At 41.4% G+C, this 20,765-nt stretch overlaps 1 protein-coding gene across 1 annotated transcript; it reads left to right on the forward strand.

Moving 5' to 3' along the window:
- Positions 1–523: 523 nt before the first annotated feature.
- Positions 524–2,885, forward strand: NPVF (neuropeptide VF precursor). Its single transcript, XM_068405187.1, has 2 exons — positions 524–664; positions 2,460–2,885. Exons 1-2 carry the CDS (start codon positions 524–526, stop codon positions 2,883–2,885), a joined length of 567 nt encoding a protein of 188 aa, XP_068261288.1.
- The last annotated feature ends 17,880 nt before the right edge of the window (positions 2,886–20,765 follow it).

Consider the following 20,765-nt stretch of genomic DNA (forward strand, 5'->3'; position numbering starts at 1 on the left):
CTGATCAACAACTTCAATAGACAGTACGTGATTTCAATGAGCCAAATGTCCCTACTTGCACATAACTATAAACAAGCATTATACAGTCCAAAAGGATCACTTAAGCAGAAGAATACATACATGGAGAAAGTTTCCTTTCATAATCCTTCTGAGGACACTGATACAAAAGAAAGAAACAAGGTGGTTTTGTCTACTGGTGATGGAACATTGTGGCTGTTTTAAGTCCCTGCTGTTATGGCTCTCAAATGTAGCTAATTAAGACATATTTCACCAGAAGAAAATATTTGTAAAGTCAGCGTGTCCCTAACAAGAAGCTATGTTGGTTAAAAAGGTTCATAAAAGAAATTCCCAACATTCTTCAAATATATTCAAATTACTTCCGTAATTAATATTAAGAATTGAAGCTTTTGAGACTGATGTCATAGGGAACAAAATCTTTTTGTTTTTCTGACCATATAAAATGATGGCAGTTTTCTTTTCCGTACAGATTCTGAGATCTCTAAGAAAGCTTAATTTGAGAAAAATGAAAGTCATTTCAACGAAGAAGGTTATTCTATTTGCTTTAGCTACAGTGGTCTTTCTAACATCGAATAGTACGTGTCTAAATGAACCGATGAAGTCCAGTCTGCAGAGCAGAGAAGACGATGATGATAAATATTATGAGGTAAGATCTGTATTACTATGACATTATTTGGGGGAACTGTGGGTCAGATCCCGACCACTTCGAATTTTTTGGCAAAGGCTCTCCTAACATCACTGCACAGTATTCAGCATTACAGCACTAGCAGCATGAAAAAAGCTTGTTGAAAGAATTTTCAGGAAATTCATTTGCTCAGACACACATACTGTGTAAATCAATTCATTTTTCAATATTCTGGCAATACAGCCTTGCGAGTATGTTGAGACTTCTTCTGAAATGTTTCTTAGTTACACATTGGAGCCTCAATTAACATTCCTGTCAGGCATTTTATGCACATAATATACAGATACATTATTAATCCAAAATTAATGAAGGCATGCTTGTAATAGTCAAAGAATAATGATAAACATAGAACATTTTAAATCTGATATAGTTAATGGTCTTAAAATTCTACTCTGGAAATTGACTATAAAAGTATCTTTGCAGGGCTGAACATTTATTATGTCTCAATAGATGCCAAATTAAATTTGCACAGCTCATCTGTATTATTTTTCTTGTCTGCCCTGCAAATACTCCCTGGGAAATGAGAGCCAGCCTCTCTTTTTGACTCATTATCATTTGTGTAATAAAGATCTTTCAAACCAAAATACAACTTCAATTATGCTAGTGAAATCCTCTGGTCTTCAGCTCACTGTCTTTTATTTACTTCAGAAGGGGTGTGCAGGTGCAGTTAGAGGGATAGTTTATTTAATGTTTTAATCATGGAGTACAAACTAGAATGGTTCATTCCCCTTCTCTCCCAGTAGCTGGAGAAGCTCCCGGGGAAGTCACCAAATAGGGACAAGGAACTGAAATTAGGATTAGTAGCATTTGTGTCTTCAACTGAAATTAAAATCATATTTGTACATCTTTGCTGTTAAGGCTTGGAAACTTATTTTTGTCACAAAAATAAGTGATTTTCAATATGCCCAGGGAAGGAACACTCCTATATAAGAAAGAATCATGTTGATACAGCTTTTTTTCAGGCAACAGCTGCCATTTACATCATGAGACAGGTAATATACTCGGCTCAGTTCTTCACTGTATGCCAGCATAGACACAGAAAGTAGATTTTGTGCTGGTTGCACAAGAATTAGGAGCCCGGGAGCATCTTATGTACTAGTGGAGGACTAAAGCAACTCAAAGCTCAAGGCCATCTCTATGCTGCAAGGCCAGAACACGCATGATGTGGACTTGACCCAAACACTTTCCATTCATTTCCCTGGCTGTTAGCCTGGCAGAATATCAGGTCAAAAGCATCCACCCAGTGCTTAGGGAGAAATGAGCTACACCTTCAGGTAGCTTGGCCCATACTTCTGTTCATCCAGACCAGACAAATAAGAGGCTAGGTCTGTGTCAAGACACTAAATATAGTCAGCATCTTCCCCTCCAGACAACTTCAGTTGGTGATATTAGCAAATGTGGACCCGACAATGACTTCTGTCCACACTTAACTGATGGCACAGGTACCGACACCTACGCCCAGAAATATTTCCAACTGACACCATTTGAACAGTTGTGGATACTGATATGGAGATGTGGTCTTATGGTCAGTGTACTGAAAAGGTAAGCAGGACAATGTCTGCATATGAAGTAATCCATGTGAAGTAGCTCACATTACAACAGAGTTTAGCAAATACAGCTAAAAAGCATTAGATATCCAAAAAAGTGTTACTCAGCAGCTTTCTAAGGAGATCCGAAAATGAATACTTTGTGTGATCGGTAGCTGGAGTAATGGCCTATAAAATGATAGTATCCTTTTTTAATTATTTTTCTTTAGATTAAAGATAATATCTTGGAAGAAAAGCAGAGAAGTCTCAATTTTGAAGAAATGAAAGACTGGGGGTCAAAAAATATCATTAAAATGAACCCTGCTACAGTAAACAAGATGCCAAATTCAGTTGCTAATTTACCTCTTAGGTTTGGAAGAAATTATCCAGAAGAAAGAAGCATTAAACCAATTGCTAATTTGCCTCTGAGATTTGGAAGAGCTTTTGAAGGGAACATACCTAGGCGTGCTCCAAAGGTATCACACAGGCTTGGGAGATCTCCACTTGTTAAAAGTTCCAGTCAATCAATTCTAAATTTGCCACAGAGATTTGGGAAGTCACTGTCTGTCAATCTGTCTGAAGACATTCAGGAATCTGAGCCAGGTAATACTACTCAAGGGTTCAAGCCATATATTAAAATGCATATTAAATCATAGGTTAGTGATGATCAAATACAACCAGACTTCCTCAAGGGATATTCCCTAAGGATTTCAGTATGAGTCCAATTTGCCAAAAGAAAGATTTGCAGTTCATCAGATCAAAAAGTCTCATCACAAGAACTACTAGAGAATCTCTTTATGAAATATTTTCTAATGAGAAGATGCCAAATAGCCAAAGCCAAAAATGTTCATATGACAAGATTAGGTTTGACAACACTTTTTTAGATCAGGTTTCATTTTGAAAAGTTTAAAGCTTTGGTGAAAAAGGTTCAGAATCATTAAAATATCCCATTTCAGCACTATAAAATGTCCAAACAAAATTACCTAAGAATTACTCTTCCATTTTCTAAATTTATGCAAATTAGAGTTAAAAAAAAAAAGAGAAAATTCCAAGCTGAATTGCAACATTTGGAAAGTGCTGGTTTTTTTCTCATTCAAACTTTTTTTTCCCCCCAGATTGTCTTACTGAGACAATGTTTGAGATTTTGATTTTTCATACCAAGTTAAGATGAAAAATTTTGACATCTCAGAAATTTTTTCAGGATAGGAAAAATATTTCCTGCCCATTACTAAGAATAATTTAAACCAGCTCTTCAGTAACAGTCCTTCTTATCATATCTGCTGCTTTATCTGAACTGTCCATTTGTCTTGGAACCAAGTTTCAGTTGGCTACCCCTGACTCGCATCCGACACATGCATAAAGTAGAAGCTCAGGCCAGGAAAGACAACTGATATATCAGAAGCCAAGATTCTTTCTTATTTAATTCAATTTCTTTCATTCCTTTCTCATTGTCTCACTTGATTTTAACAGATTTTGTTTTATTTGTCTGATATTTTTAGGGATATGAATTCTAACAGTTACATTAATACTGGAATGAAATCATTAAGACAGAATCTGAAAGACTTGGAAAAGCTGCAATGTGTTTTCAAAACTAAAGGTCATGAAAAGGAAACATATGAGAACTGAAATGCAAACCTGTCTTCATGTTATGAATAATGTATTTATTCTGTACAAACCCTTGATGTATAAGGCAACGATAATTGTAGTGACTGTTGCAGTAGTTTACTTCAGTGGCTGTGTAGTATAAATTCTATTTACTTCTATGTGACTTATGTCCTGTTGGTTGTAAAACCTAATTTCAGAACAATGGCTGTATAATTGGAAGTATTTTAAGTAAAATTAAAAGAAGCATAGTATGAATAAAGAAGCATGGTACAAATAAAAAGAAGCCTACTATATGAATAACAAACACAAGCAGGATCAAAACCACCAGTACTTTTTGTGTCATATGCAGCTAAAGAAAATCAAGTAAAATGTAGAGAAAGCACTTTTCCTGTTGTTTATGAGTCATGTTAGATATAAATCTGAAAGGCAACTTGTCAAGAATTTGCCACAAATAAAACCTAGCTTCTTGGGCACCCACAGAGGAATAACATCTAACCAAAGTCATGTTGTAATGCAATTATCTTGGATTTTATATGAGATAATGCCCTCCCTAATGTCCTACAAGATCTGCCCTGTGGGTGTTCTGATTCCTTTGTTAATGTGAATGACTTTACAGCTACCAGATATACACGTGGAAGGGGCTACTCCATTATAAGCCCATATTTCCATTTCACATTTCTTATGAAAACTATTCCCTTCTAAGTGAAATATTGTGTGTTTAGGCTTCCTTCAAAACTTAGTTTTCAGTAAGCTTTGAAGAAAAGCTGAATTCATACCTGTTACAGGGAAGCCAAATCTGGTGGACTATGGGATCTAAGGAATTCTTTCTTCTGGCCCTCAGATGCTGCATTACCTTGACACCACGTCTGGCCAATGGTGGGGCTAGGAATCCCCAAAAAGATGCACCACAGGTACATACACACACACACTATACAGCCACAGCTGACTACCAACATACTATTGCAGTCTCCACATACACACAACAAGACTGACATAAATATAGAAACGGGCTGATCCTCTTCTCACTCACAGGCTAATCAAACTGAAAGCTTGCTCGCAGATCTCCCACCCAAACACATGCAAACAGGTCCCTCCAGTAGCTGTTCCAGACCTGTGGTCTCCCCAGCAGCTGGCTCTCAGACCCTTGGTCCCTCCGCTGTCCCAGCCTATGGCCTCTCTAGTAGCTAGCTCCCACACCTCTTCTCCTGCTCACCAGCTAGTCCAGCTTTAAATTCACACACACACACACACAAATGGGTGCCTTCAGCAGCAGCCATTAGATGCTCAGCCTGTTCAATAGCTGGTAGCCAGACAATCCGTCTCTCCAGTTGCTAGCCCTCAGACCACTCTACTCACCAGCTAGCCTGGCTTGAAATTGGCTAGCAGATCATATACATGCACACAAATAGAGAGCACACTCACACAGGAAAACATGCAATTATGGAGTTTAACAAGAAGATAAGACACACTGTTATGACCAGGTACAGGGCATAGCCTGACAAAAAATACTGACAGCAGCTTGACTGCATGCAGCCAACCTCTTTTATCCCCTCTCTTCTTCATTTTCCCATGCTTGTTCTTCCCCCATCTATCTTCATCCCTCCCTTTGACCGTCTTTGGCTCTCCTCTAAACATTCCAAAATAAGTTTAGCATTTTCCCACATCCCTTAGAACATCCCATAATAAGTTTTATGTGATTCTACAAGACCTCTCAAATATCCCATTGTAAGTTTGCTCTTTCCCATGAGATCCATGATAACCAGTTACAGAGCTCTGGCTGAACCTCCTCAAGGCACTGAGTTGTTCCCTTAAGGTCCCATCAGTCAGTGATCTAAGAGTTCTGCTCTTTGTTACTGTCTTGTTATCTCCTCTTCCTCGGGGTTTGGGTATCTGAGAGTTTAATTTATTACTTCTCCTGTCTCTTGTCTTAGTCTTTTATACTGAATAACCAGTAACCAGATATGCTTACATTCCACATATCTTTAGAGGAACCTGGAAAAAACCCTTATCAAATTGATCCTTTTTATCAGATAAATTCATAATTGGGACAGAGCCTGAGTTGCTGTTCCTCTACAAAGTTAATGATGCTACTTGAAACACCACACTATTCAGCTTGTGGCTGGTGAATCTAATTCAATCCAAAGTAGTGAGACCACAGTCCTGAGACTATCTAGTCTCTCTACTCAGACTTGAAATATCAAAGAGACAGGGACATCTAAACAGATTATAAACAATGAGATTGTACCTTTTGAAAGTAACAATCTCAAACCAACTTTTGGGCTTCTCTCTGAGTCTCAGAAAACATATTACCTAACAAGTGCTGGTGAAAGACCAGTTTTGCAGCGTAACACTTGGGTACTGCAGCCAAGTCCATGCTGAAGGACAGTGGCCAACAAATTGGGCGGGGGAAGTCCAAGACCCAGCCTATGAAGTAGAAGTCTTGTCATTGCCTGCCACCAGAACAGGATGTCATTCTTTCTTTAGTCAGGAAAACTGTGGGATCTTTAAGTGATTTACAGTCAAATGAACAGCAGAAGGAAATTCCCTGAACTTTAAGTTGTGTTCTGGTCCTGCAAACCTCACTGCACATCATGCGAACCAAGAGCAAACAAGATTTGTGAGAATCCCTGAGCAGCAACAAAAGCTGCTTTTTTAAGGCACATATCACCTAGCAACAGGGAAAGGGTACACATCAATCGGCATGAATGACGGCTGCTATGGGAAGAAAGCAGAAGCCCAAACATTGGCCCAGCAGCAAGTACAATTAGGTTGCCCTCTTATTGCAAGCTCCACAGCGTGGATACAGGAGATGGCTGTTGATTTATTTTCCCTCAGCACAGGAAGAGCTAGGTGAAAAGTATAGGAGGAATTATGCTATGCTGTGCAAAATTTGTTTGGCTTGAGAGCATGTGAGCCAAGAAAACAATCGCTGGATAGTGCAACGGGAGGAGAAGGGGCACAACAGGCAACATACATTGCTATAGCTATTACTCACCAGATTATTTATTATCCATAGACAGATATTATTCATGAATTGGGAAAAAGCAATGAAAGGACTCAAGTGAATCAAGTGACAGACTATCAAAGCTTACCAGCATGAATTCTAGTAGGGTTCAGGAGCTCCCAGCCTTCCTTGCCATACAAGTAATGTTTATGTCTCTTCTTAAAGTCTCCATGCAAAAACAACACCAGGCTTATTTTAGATTCTGACTTAAGCTTATAGAGAGGATAGCTGACAATCTACTGATTAATTTATAAGCCAAGGGCTCATCATGTTGTTGATTTCAATATATCATTTGGACAGATTTAGTGGAATGTGAAGAGACACTGTTGTTTTACCCTCAGAAGGAGCCAAAGACTTGGGCATCTGGCATTTGAAATCTGTCAGTCTTAGATTCACTTCAAATGCTTTTGCCACTGCCTTTTGCGTTTTCTTCAAAAGATGATAACTGGGCTAGCCTTGGTCATCACAGACCACTAGAAATTTCCAAACCCTAAAGAAAACATTTTAAAAAATGCCCCCTCTCGAAGAGTACCCATTAGCAGGAATTGGAAATGTTTTCATTAGTGACACCCACTAAAGTACATCTAGCACAGATGCATGGACACCCATAGATATCTAATTCACACTTGTGCTGCTTTCCTGATGCCATGAGGTATAGAAGGGCCTCAGCTAGTGCCACTCACATCTTTTGTAGCACAGAATATAGATGAGAAAAATCTGTGCTGTTAGGAAGGGAAAAGGAGGCTTAAGGTATCCTTATATGTATTTTATCTCAAAGAATGATAGAGAGTGTAAAATACATTTTTTCTTCTTTTATACCTACGCACGTGTATCCTGTGAAGTGATTAGCCAGAGGTTTGGTCCTATGGCCTTACTTGGAATTATATCAAATTAAAACTTTTCGTGAAAACCAGCAAAAAACAGTTTTCTCTTACAGATGTCACCCCAATTATCCCCTTAGAGCCCTAGAGTTAACTGGTGGAAGAAATATTCTAGATAGGCTTTCAGAAAACTCAGATATATTTGTAGACTACTATTGTACTTGTATTATAAGAAAAGTACATGGATATAATAGTTTTCTAAAAACAGAAGGTATTAAATGCTATTCAAGTTCATTCCATCCCTTTGTGACCATCCTCCAACCTGCTGATAGTGCATAAAGTAAAAGGAAAACCAGAAAGTTGTTTCTGTTGTTTGCAAGTCTTAAAAAAGGAGTTAGTTGATTAAGACAGACATTGGTCAGAAAAACTTGCACAGGAAAATTCATTTTGCTACATCCCAGATTTTTAGAGGCACTCAAGTACTACTTTGTCTTACACAACAGCACCTCAGCAGATAATTATTTCTTTTAGGGCCCTGCTTTCAACAGGAGGTTGGACCAGATGATCTCCAGAGGATGCTTCCAGCCCAGACTTTTTTGTGATTGTATGATTCTTCAAGCTTGGGAGATGCAAAGCTAAGACAAAATTGTTACTTCATAAAGGAATCTTTATTTCTATTTCCTTATATACCTTTACAACTTTGACCCCAAGTCCCTCACCAAGTATAGGTCACTTGCACAGCAGAAGGTTTCCTAGTCAGCAGCAGTAATGGTGCAGGTAAGTAGGAGCCTTTAATTGTTCCTATCTTCTGGAACTTGCTGACCACTTAGCTCTTTCCCCGTTTTGTTATATTTAGGACACCTGTTCTGATTTTGAAGCTTTTGCACTTAATATATTTATCTCATCTCTGATGCTCATAACAATTGACTTCTACCACACTTATCAATCACCATGTTCAGTGTCCTTAGTATGACATCCAGCTACTTTGTCTCTTGCAACACATTAAAAATTACAGGCACAAGCCAGAAAACAAATAGAAGTCAGTTTATGGTTCAATGAACAGAGCTGAAAGCAAAAGCATGTATCAGAAACTTCCCTCTTTCACTTCTCTCAGAATTCCTCCAATTCAGATGGGCACAGAGGGTTGATCTTACGTATATAGCTAGAGGCAGCCAATAACCAAATAAGGAATATTTTCAATCCTTTCAATTACAGCTTCACATTCTACCTATTGCAAAACATTTATTCTCCTCACATATATTTTATACCTCAGACATAATGAAAGAAATGGTTAAATATTAGAAACTGGAGCTAAACTTCACATGCTGCATAACATAGTACAGATGCAGAGACATGCACAATGCAATATACACATTGTAGGGCACATTAAGTCATCGTATCTGTCTTTGCAAATACCACATTTGAGCATATACTGGCACCAAGTGATAGATGAGCAGTGGTTCAAAAACAGATGCAACTATTAGACATATCCTATCTCAAAACTCCACTTGGATTTTGACCCTTAGTTCCTAAAGCCACCCTGCCTCACGGCAAAGAAAACATATTAAACTACTTCGCATCACTGAGATTCAAAGTATACAATAGGTCACCTTATATCTCTGAGGAGCTTTACACTAAATTTTTCAGTTGAAAACAAATAGATTTACAATTTGTAGAGATGCTAAACAGAGCCAGTAAGGTTTGATGAGCTCCATATGCTGTTCATTCCCAGCAGGGCTTAGCTGGCCTATTTGCATGAATTAGTGAAGGAGAACAGAGAGGAAGGAACTTTTTAAAGTCAATTGCTTCTCTTAGCTGCTCAACTCAGTGGGTACATAAAATATATATGCATCTTGGGGTAATAAAAGTGTTTAGAATTAACTATATTATATGACCAATATGGAGAATTTTATTTGTAAAAGAATGGAGACAAACTTTCTTTGAACCCTGCTCTCGAAGAGAGAGGCTCAAGAAAAAAACAAAAGCATACGTTGGGTGCTGAGCTTGTCTTTGAGTGTGGTTACCTTTTTGACTAAGTACCTCCTTGCCCTTAGAGACCATCACCAATTCTGAGAGCTGCAAGTTTGCCTCTCCCTCAAGAGGCATTTCAAATGAAACGGTACAGCCTAACTCAGCAGCTGATTTCTTTTGGCAGCTCTGAAAGAAAAGTCAGAAGTTCAATTTAGGTGCCTATGAAGAAATTAAATACCAGCGAAGGTACACCGGGGTACCTATAGTGTAGTTATACCAGGATCACATATGGCTCATGGTATCTTGAAAGAAGTGTGAACACAGGTGATTCTGAATTGCTTTTGAACTAGAAGTGTCAGTCTTGCGTGGAAAGGGCAGGGAAGGGGAAAAGAGCAGACTGTCTTCACAAGGTACTTCCTGTGCCGGCTCAGCCACCACCAAATGCTTCTCAAAGTTCCATATTTCAAGACATTTCCTAACAAATGTATTCTTGCACATATTTATACTGCATATGAATTTATGAATCCCCAGGGGCGGCCTGGAGGATTGCAGAGCCCGCCCTCATCTCAAATGTATAGCTAGTGATAAATTCTTTCTGGGTCTTATTTCCCTCTCATGCTAAGTGCAAACAGTGCTCAGTTTGGCACTGGCACAACAGCAGCGCAGCCTGTGCCTGTGCAGTGGTGATTTTCCTAGCTACCCGAGAAATCACAGAGATGAGGATGTGGTAACTTGGGCTGACTGTGAAAAGGGGCACATAGGAGAAAGTCTGCAGATAATGTATAAAGTAATGGCTTTTTTTTCCTCCTGTTTTCCAACATATAACAGCAAAATATTCGTTACCGTTATCTTGACAGAGAATAATCTATTCTTATTTTGTATAATACTGCTCTCTTAAATCACTATTGCATTATATGCTCTCACACGTCTGCTACAAAATTTCTCGTTCAGATCCTCACCAGCTAACAAGCACTAGAGACGTCACTGTGCATGCATGTATACCTAATCCGTCTCTGTATATTTGATTGTCAGAAAATGTGATAAGCAGCAGCCTTAACTGAAACAATTCAACCCTCTATAAGCCTGTATTTGATAGCACTATTCATACAAGGGATACATGGTAACCCTTAAACTGTATAGGATCTTTGTAAAACATAAATTGGCACTGTGGCCTGATCCTGCCCTCAGTCTAGGATAAATCTAAAGTAACTCCGCAGGAAACAATGTATTGATTGATTGATTGACATGACATGGAAACTGAGTGCAATTTAACTTATAAATTAAGTTAAAGAATCACTGAAGGCATGAAGAAGATGCCGCATGCAATTATGCAACATTTTTGATGTGAACAGGCCAAAAGTGAGGCACAGGCCCTTGAACTAAAATTACCTCAGTGGCTAGAAAAGAAATGATACTTACCTGTTTCTTCTAACACACAAGTCACATTTTTGTATTCTGAGTTATGAGGTAAAACTAAGAAAATTGTATGTAATTAATTTGACTAAATAGTCAACTGCTGTACTCAAATGAAAAATATACACAAATACACTGTATACAGAAAAACTGTCTTGGAGTTACAAAATTTTATGTTTGTTCTCCAAAGCAAAAGCAAGACTAAAAAAAAGTAAAAAAAAGGGTTTTTTTCTTTGGAGAAAAGTTTGTTCTCGAAAGTAAAAGCAAGGGATTATCAAAATGCAATCCAAGTCTGAAATTCCCGTCGTTGCAAAAGTGCAAAACTGGCCACGAGCGGGCAGAAAGAGCAGTCCTTGTAAAGCTTGATTTTGGGGAGAATCATGTATTCCCTTACAGAACCTGGGCTGTAAATTGCCATAAGAGGCTGCTGGAGGAGTTAGGAAAATGCAAACTATCCAGTTAGCTTTACAAAAGCTATCTCATGAACTTTCAATGTTAACAAGGTCTGGTCACACTCAACTTTCCATCTTTAAATAACTTCCTAGAACAAGTAAACAATACAAAAAAATCACTATGGTATTTGACATAAAGCCTGAAAAGAGCATTTATTGAAGGGTGCATTACACTGCCTATCAATGCCTTCTAACTTTGGCCTTTTAGCCCCGGCTTAAGGATAAAAAGATGTGTCATTTCTCACTCCAATAAATAGTTTGCTTTGGCTCTTTTTGGATCTGAATGCATGTGTATTTCTCACAACACTGTGGCTATCAAAATCAGTGAGAAGTCCAGAGAACGACATCTCAGTCTTCTTCACTGAAATGCTCATATCCCTCTATTTTCTTCACCACAATTAGGGGAAAAATATGAATTAGATAAATTACTTTTCTCCCCATTCAGCTGAGCTGACCTCACCTTTTCTCAGCCCACTGCCATGTAGGTAGCAGAAACACAGCTTTAATCAGTTAGAAATGTTCTTTCTATTTTCTGTTTCCACTGTCTGTGTCACGTTACACCACCTAAAGCATATTCAGTTTCAGCAGGGAGGGGGTAATGGTTTAATAACTGCCTCTGCAAATCTTCATCTTTTCTGCATTAGTCAACGGGAAGGTTAAAAGAGCTCTGACCTGAGTTCATAAATCTACCAGAGCCAAATACAAATGACTATTTTATCTGCCTGTCAGAGCCATCAAGTGACTTTATTCCCTGGGAGCTGAATATTTTGCTTAAAAAAGCAGATTATGCTTCCAATTCATGAGGTGCCTTGTTGCAAGGCTCCTTCCTCTCTTTGCCCCAGCAAAAGGAATAGTTTTGTTTATCCCACTTTCCACGTAACTGCCACAGCATGGGGACACTTCGACGGTCCTTGATTGTGGGATTGTAGGAGCAAGCAGTCAACAGGGCACTGGGGTAAGAGAGGAAAACTGTGGGCAAGCTCTCAAGAAAAAACAGAGAGATGTAGCAATAGAAGGACTACATGGGGAACTCACTGCAGAACGTCTTTCATATGCTTGAGTAGACAGCTTAGTAAAGTTGTCAGGCTGGTAATTGTTATTTTTAGGATTGGGTTGAGGTCACCTTTTCTTAGGTCTCCTGAATAGCCTGGGAAGAATTTTTAAATGATCATGCTTCTTAATGCCACCTCATTTCTGCTTTTGCCCTCTGACTTCTACAGCATTTTAGAAGTAGAACTGATTGTGACAAGCTTTTTCTCTATATTCTTCATGACACAAGATGGGACCAAAAGCACAAGAGTGTTTTACTTAGCAGTCTTTGCGAAGCCTTTAAAACACACATACACAAGTCTATGGGCCCTGTGCTGAAGGAGCTGACTGATAACATCTTGAGGCCACTCTAAACCCTGAACAATTATGGCAACTGGGAGAGGTGTCGGAGGACTGGAAGAAAGCAAATACCATTTGTATCTTAAAAAAGGGCAGGAAGGAGGACCCAGGGAACCACAGGCTGGTCAGCCTCACCTCCACCCCTGGGAAGGTGATGGAACAACTCATCCTAGAAACCACTTCCATGCATATGAAGGACAAGAAGGTGATTGGGAATAGTCAGCATGGATTCACCAAGAGGAAGTCATGCTTGACCAACCTGATGACATTCTATGATGAAATGACTGACTTGGTAGATAAGGGGAGAGCAATGGATATTGTCTACCTTAACTTCAGTAATGCTTTGACACTGTTTCCCATAAAATAGTCATAGAGAAGCTGATGAATTATGGACTGGATGTGGAGACTGAAAACTGGCTGAATGGCTGGGCCCAGAGGGTGAAGATCAGCAGTACAAAGTCTAGCTGGAGGCCAGTAATGAGCAATGTACCCCAGGGGTCAATACTGGGTCCAGTCTTGTTCAACATTTTCATTAATGATCTGGATGATGGGGCAGAATGCATCCTCAGCAAGTTTGCTGATGATAGAAAATCAGAAGCAGTGCTGATACACCAAAGGGTCATGATGCCATCCAAAGGGACCACAACAGGCTGGAGAAATGGATTGACAGGAACCTCATGCAGTTCAACAAAGTTAAGTGCAAAGTCTTGCATGTGGGGAGGAACAACCCCACTACATGCTGGGGGCTGACCAGCTGGAAAGCAGTTTTGCAGAAAAGGACCTGGGGATCCTGGTGGACAACAAGCTGGACATAAGCCAACAACATGCCCTCACTATAAAGAAGGCCAATGGTAGCCTGGACTGCATGAGGAAGACTGTCCCAGCAGGTTGAGGGAAGTGATCCTTCCCCTCTACTCAGCACTGGTGAGGCCACATCTGGAGTACCGTGTCCAGTTCTGAGCTCCTCAGTACAAGGGAGAGGTGGAGCTACTGGTGAGAGTCCAGTGAAAGGCCACTAAGATGAGAAGGGTCTGGAACATCTCTCATATGAGGAAAGGCTGAGTGAGCTGGGACTATTCAGTCTAGAGAAGAAAAGGCTCAGAGGAGATCTCATCAATGTGTACAAATATCTGAAGGGAGGGTACAAAGCAAATGGAGCCGGGCTCTTTTCAGTGGTGTCCAGTGACTGAACCAGAGGCAATGGGCACCAACTGAAACATGGGAGGGTCCACCTGAACATAAGGAAGCACTTTTGACTGTGAGGGTGACTGAGCACTGTCACAGGTTGCCCAGAGAGGCTGTGAAGTCTCCCTCCTTGGAAACACGGTACCAGACAGTCTGTTTTAGGTGGCCCTGCCTGAGCAGGGGTTGGACCAGTTGTCCTCCAGAGGTCCCTTCCAACCTCAACCATTCTGTGACTCCATGATTTTGTGATATCCATCTTTCCCTGACCCCTCTGTCACATCAGCACAGAACACCCACTGTAGCCTGGTAAGGGAGCTACACAGAGAGGTATCAGAGAGCTTAGTCCTCCCAATTAGTTGTTTCCCAAAGAAATTCACTAACCTGGAGATACAGAATCACAGAATCACAGAATCACAGAATGTTAGGGATTGGAAGGGACCTCGAAAGATCATCTAGTCCAATCCCCCTGCCGGAGCAGGATTGCCTAGACCATATCACACAGGAACGCGTCCAGGCGGGTTTTGAATGTCTCCAGAGAAGGAGACTCCACAACCTCTCTGGGCAGCCTGTTCCAGTGTTCGGTCACCCTCACCGTAAAGAAGTTTTTCCTCATATTTAAGTGGAACCTCCTGTGTTCCAGCTTGCACCCATTGCCCCTTGTCCTGTCAAGGGATGTCACTGAGAAGAGCCTGGCTCCATCCTCATGACACTTGCCCTTTACATATTTATAAACATTAATGAGGTCACCCCTCAGTCTCCTCTTCTCCAAGCTAAAGAGACCCAGCTCCCTCAGCCTCTCCTCATAAGGGAGATGTTTCACTCCCTTAATCATCTTCGTGGCTCTGCGCTGGACTCTCTCTAGCAGTTCCCTGTCCTTCTTGAACTGAGGGGCCCAGAACTGGACACAATACTCCAGATGCGGCCTCACCAGGGCAGAGTAGAGGGGGAGGAGAACCTCTCTCGACCTGCTAACCACACCCCTTCTAATACACCCCAGGATGCCATTGGCCTTCTTGGCTACAAGGGCACACTGCTGGCTCATGGTCATCCTGTTGTCCACTAGGACCCCCAGGTCCCTTTCCCCTACGCTGCTCTCCAACAGGTCTGCCCCCAACTTGTACTGGTACATGGGGTTGTTCTTGCCCAGATGCAGGACTCTACACTTACCCTTGTTATATTTCATTAAATTTCTCCCCGCCCAACTCTCCAGCCTGTCCAGGTCCCTCTGAATGGCTGCGCAGCCTTCCGGTGTGTCAGCCACTCCTCCCAGTTTTGTGTCATCAGCGAACTTGCTGACAGCGCACTCTATTCCCTCATCCAAGTCATTAATGAATATATTGAATAGTACTGGTCCCAGAACCAACCCTTGCGGGACTCCGCTAGACACAGACCTCCAACTGGACTCTGTCCTATTGACCACCATTCTCTGGCTTCTTTCCTTCAGCCAGTTCACAATCCACCTCACTACCCGATCATCCAGACCACACTTCCTCAGTTTAGCTGCGAGGATGCTGTGGGAGACCGTGTCAAACGCTTTACTGAAATCGAGATAGACCACATCCACAGCTTTACCATCATCTATCCACCGGGTAACATCCTCATAAAAGGCTATCAAGTTGGTTGAGCATGACTTTCCCTTGGTGAAGCCATGCTGAGTGCCCCTAATGATCCCCCTATCCTTGATGTGCCTAGAGACAGCACCAAGAACAAGTTGTTCCATCACCTTTCCGGGGATGGAGGTGAGGCTGACCGGTCTATAGTTACCCGGGTCCTCCTTCTTGCCCTTTTTGAAGACTGGAGTGACATTCGCTTTCCTCCAGTCCTCAGGCACCTCTCCCGTTGCCCACGACTTAGCAAAGATGATGGAGAGTGGCCTAGCAATGACTTCCGCCAGCTCCCTCAGCACCCGCGGGTGCATCCCATCAGGGCCCATGGATTTATGGACCTCCAGGTTGCTTAATTGGTCCCTGACCCAGCCCTCATCAACCAAGACAGATTCCTCCTCTATCCTGACTTCTTCTGAGGCCTCAGGGGTCCGGGGCTCCTCAGGACAGCCTCCAACAGTATAGACAGAGGCAAAGAAGGCATTCAGTAACTCCGCCTTCTTTTTATCCTCTGTCTCCAGGACCCCCACCTCATTCATCAGTGGGCCTACATTGCCTCTAGTGTTGGCTTTACCTGCAATGTATTTGAAGAAGCCCTTTCTGTTGTCCTTGACCTCTCTTGCAAGGTTTAATTCCAAGGAGGCCTTAGCTTTCCTAGTTGCCTCCCTACATCCTCTGACAACAGACTTATATTCCTCCCAAGTGGCCAGCCCCTCCTTCCACGATCTGTACACCCTCTTCTTCCACTTGAGTTTGCCCAGCAGTTCCCTGTTCAACCATGCAGGTCTCCTGGTACCCTTCCTTGACTTCCTACCTGTTGGGATGCTCTGATCTTGAGCTCGGAAGAAGCAGTCCTTGCTACAGGTGGCAGAGATACATCCAACTTAGGTACTGATAGATTTACAAGTGAGGTGACCTCTTCTATGTAAAGATTTAGAGGGTAGAAGTGATGTCCTAAGCCTTTTTCCTCCAGTCAGCACACCTTCTATAATAACAACTAAGGCAGGTCATTCCCATAGCATCTTAAAACCACAACTGAATATTCCATAGTATTTTTTTTGGAAGGAAATAACAGAGTTTTTCAACAGCTGAGTAATGAATGAAATGAAGGAAAAGATTCAGCTGAGACTTTCCATACATTCAGCTCTAGACTAAGATGAAGCATGAAAAAGAAACACTGAAAATATTTTTTTTCAGAATATATTAAACTTGTGAACTCTGGGAATTACTGATACAGCTGTATCACTTGTACATGGCACAAACATTAAAGTGTAGTTCATCCATGGCCATCCATGTTAAAAACAAACCAGTGGTCCAAAATCATAATAAACCAATGACCGGCTCTACTGGATAATAATAACATGACAGTCCATTTAATAGGTATTCAGAAAAGCTATTTATGTATTATCACTTGCCAAAAGACTTGCTTCCAGCTCTTTTCACACTGCTTTTCCAAGAAAAGTAGGACCTCCAGCTAATTTTGCCCTGTCTGGTGAAAGAAAGAACATAACAAAACCACTCTTTTCAAATGCATCCAATTTGATGCCAATTCAACTCAAACAAAAACCACATTGAGAGAAAAGAAAAGGTCAGCAGAAGAAAGTAAAACAGATCAAAATCTATCACCACGTCTGTCAAACACAGGAAGGCAGAGATGTCCAGCAAGCCAACTAACCAGAATACAAACTCCACCAGTGGCCAGGTCCAACTGTTTCGAAGGATGGTGTGAAAATCCCACACAAGACCTAAGTAAAGAATATTGATATCTCTGAGAAGGGGAGTAAGAAGTGGCAATTCACAGAAGTCCTGCTGCTGTGCTGCCTGCCTTATTTGAAATGTTCTAGCCTAGCCAGTTTGTCAGAAATTGAACTGATACCCGCATGACTTCACTCAATTCTTCCCCATCAAATTTTGTGTTACGAACTGGCTTTTGGCTTGGCTTGTGGCTATATTTACTGCCTTATTCAGGAGAGGTAAAACAGCACATCACCTACTTGTGTCTTATATCCCAGCTCCCAAGTGTGGTCTAACATCCTCCCTCCTCACGCACTAGGTAACCATCTGCTGACATCACCAGCTGCTTCATTCTGTGTATCATCCCAAAAGATCCCCAACACCCTCTCGCTATGTTGTCACATACTACCAGAACACAAGCCAAACCATACTCACAGTGCACTACACTGAACAAGAAGGTAGGCTTAGTTCATAGTTCTGCCCTACACAGCTTCCTATTAACCTTTTCTTCTGAAGAGAGACAGACAATAAAGTTTGGGATGAGAGGGCCTACTCCCCAGATATCGTCTTCTGTTTTGGAATAGTATCTCTTTGTGGTTCGGTAAACACAATATTTGAAAAGCTGTTACATTTAGAAATTGATTTTTACTTAGGTATCATTCCTCAGAACATTAATGTATCGTTTTCCTATACCTTACTGCCTTCTCCCTCTGGAAGTTCCTCTTCATCAAAAGGCTCATAGTGAGATAATTCACTCTTAGCTGTGGATTTCTGAAAGCTCTGGGGCTGAAATGTGAATGATCATGTTTCCTGCTTTGGAGGCACATCATCCTGGAAACTAGTGATCTCCTTCGTGCGTGATTTCCCCTGGATCAATAGGGACTTGGGACTTCGGTCCCACCAGCACCTGGCTCCAGCTCACTTCATCATCTTTCTCCTGCTGTTATCTTCCCCTGTCTATTGCCAGCCCTCTAGCCTGACTGGCCTCACTGACCTATAACCCCCTTGGCTTCTTCTGCCAAGGAATTGGGCCAATTTGCCAGGGAACAGAACTCAACAGACAGTGGGTGTCCTTCTGCATGCATTGGACTGTGTCCAGAAAGCACTGATCATAGGGATGCCTTGACCCTTGGTCTGGATCCTGCTGCTAAAGGTAGGTGTCAAGGGCTGGGAACGTGAGGTTCCCAAGCCAGCTACCTGGAAATGCTGTGCCGTGAACTATGTTTCTGGAGCTGAAGGCCGGTTGTAGGATTTACATGGTGGCTTTGGACTAGTACAGCTGCAGAGACATGGGACATATATGTTCAGAACCCTTTTGATGAAGGGGTATGCACTACTACCTATCAGTGGGGCTGGTGTTTGAATGATGGGTAAGACTGCAGGTGGGTGTAAGTCTGTACGTACACTGTGGATTTGGAGCTGAATGCAGTCAGATCACATTCTTGTGCTATGGATGATGGCTGAAATGCCAGGAGACGGATGAAGTAAAATTGGTGGCGTAGACCCCTGCCTCAGTGGGCAGCTGCGGTTGTGAGGCTGAAAAGAGAAGCTATGAACTGTAGCACCTCCCTACACGTGCAACAGGCAGGGGCAAAAAAGCTACTAGTCATAGGCCCCAGCTGTAATTCTGGCAGCCACAAATACATTTCCCAGAAAGGTTAATAAAGCTGGATAGAGAGGAAATTCTGCTAGGGTCTGAATAGTGTGGTTTCAGAACTGTATTACATTACAGAACCACAGCAGCCCTGCTGGAAGGAAAGTCTGGCTTCTGTTTCTTGCCCACTTGCAGACTGTGAATCAACGAGTCTGAACATTTTTCTCTTTACAAGCCTGTAGTACTTGAATCTGAGTCATCAGTATAAGATTCCCATAGTGCTCATGTAGATACCACAGCAGACCACCCAACACTCCAGAAAATGCCAGCATGACAGAATTCATTTGAGTTTTTTTCACTTGAACATGCTACATCAGCTTCTTTTCTTATAATACATATGGCCCAAACCTCCAGACATCCTAGAAGAATAATATATTTCAAATATTTTCAAATTAGTTTCCTATTTTAATAAGGCAAAGCAAAATCTTTTGCATTTCACTGATATATGTCTGAGAAGAAGACAGCTTGATCAAAATATCCTTTTTGTCAAAGCTTTGCCAAAGTCAGGATAGCAAACATGTACCAGTGAGATGAATATATATTGCTCCTTTCTCCTTGAGACTCTCCTCAGACTCCTCTTGTCATTGTAGGATTCATACCCAAAAGCTAGCTGACCATTAAGTGCAGAGCAATGCAGAAGTGGCTTAAAGGTACAACTCAAAAAGGAGGTAAAACAAAGGCCTCTAAGCCTTCTCCATGTGATGAGCCATTGTTTTTTAGTCAAAAGGAGCCTTGTTACAGCTTCTGGAGAGCAGAGTGAATTCAGTGCTTCCCTTTGTACCTGTGAACTTCCGCTAAACGTTATTACACACCCCTGCTGGGCTTGTCATAGAGCAAATGGGCTCCTGAGGGCTTCCTCGGGAAAATGGAGGATTCTCCCAGAAGAAGCAGGATACAGATGCAAGGGAATGCTCTGCTGGCTCCTGGTGGACAGGGGAGGAAGCAGTAGTGGTTCTTTATGTACTTTGTCTAAGAAGTTGCTGGTGTTTTTTGAGAGAAGACTCTCGATGCTGTGAACCAGAGCTTCACCGGGTAGAAAGTACAAGTCCTGGTGCTTTTCTCTTGCACAAAAGAGCAGCTCATAACAGAGGCAATTTGTTCAGATATAAATGCCTGCATGGTGTTCTAGAGAGCAGAGGGGTTTATACTGACCTGACATAGCACCTCTCCTCACAAAGAGCTCATCAACCAGTGTTGAAATACAACTTCACACAAGTGAAAGGAAGACTAAAGCATTTCCCCTCAGCACAGAGGCAGAAAGACAAAAATCATGGCAATTAAGGAAAAAATTATTTTCTATGAAAAGTATCATGGGTTTAATATCATTCTTTTCAGAGTGGAACTAGAACTTTGCAGGGAATCTGAATTCACCAATTGGGACTTCCACAAGTGAGACTTTCTGAGTGCAAGTCCAAATTTTCTCCTCCCATTACTTGAAAGTTTATTTCTAGCTTCTGTTCATCAGTAACACAAAGAAACAGTATCACACCTCTTTAATCTGCCTCTTCTTTTTTGTTTTATTTTTTAACCTGGTACAAATAACCAGTAGCAGTAGTAAAAGCAACCATTGTTTCCTGTCGACACTCGCCACTTAGGCAGAACTCATCTATGTTTCCTCCTTAGCATCCACATGCACTAATAAAACCTTTGATATCTGGTATTTTATCCCTGTATTTTCCCCTAGAAGCTCAAATACGAAACATG

The sequence above is a fragment of the Nyctibius grandis genome, chromosome 7 (assembly GCF_013368605.1).
Source record: "Nyctibius grandis isolate bNycGra1 chromosome 7, bNycGra1.pri, whole genome shotgun sequence".
Taxonomy (NCBI): Eukaryota; Metazoa; Chordata; class Aves; order Nyctibiiformes; family Nyctibiidae; genus Nyctibius; species Nyctibius grandis.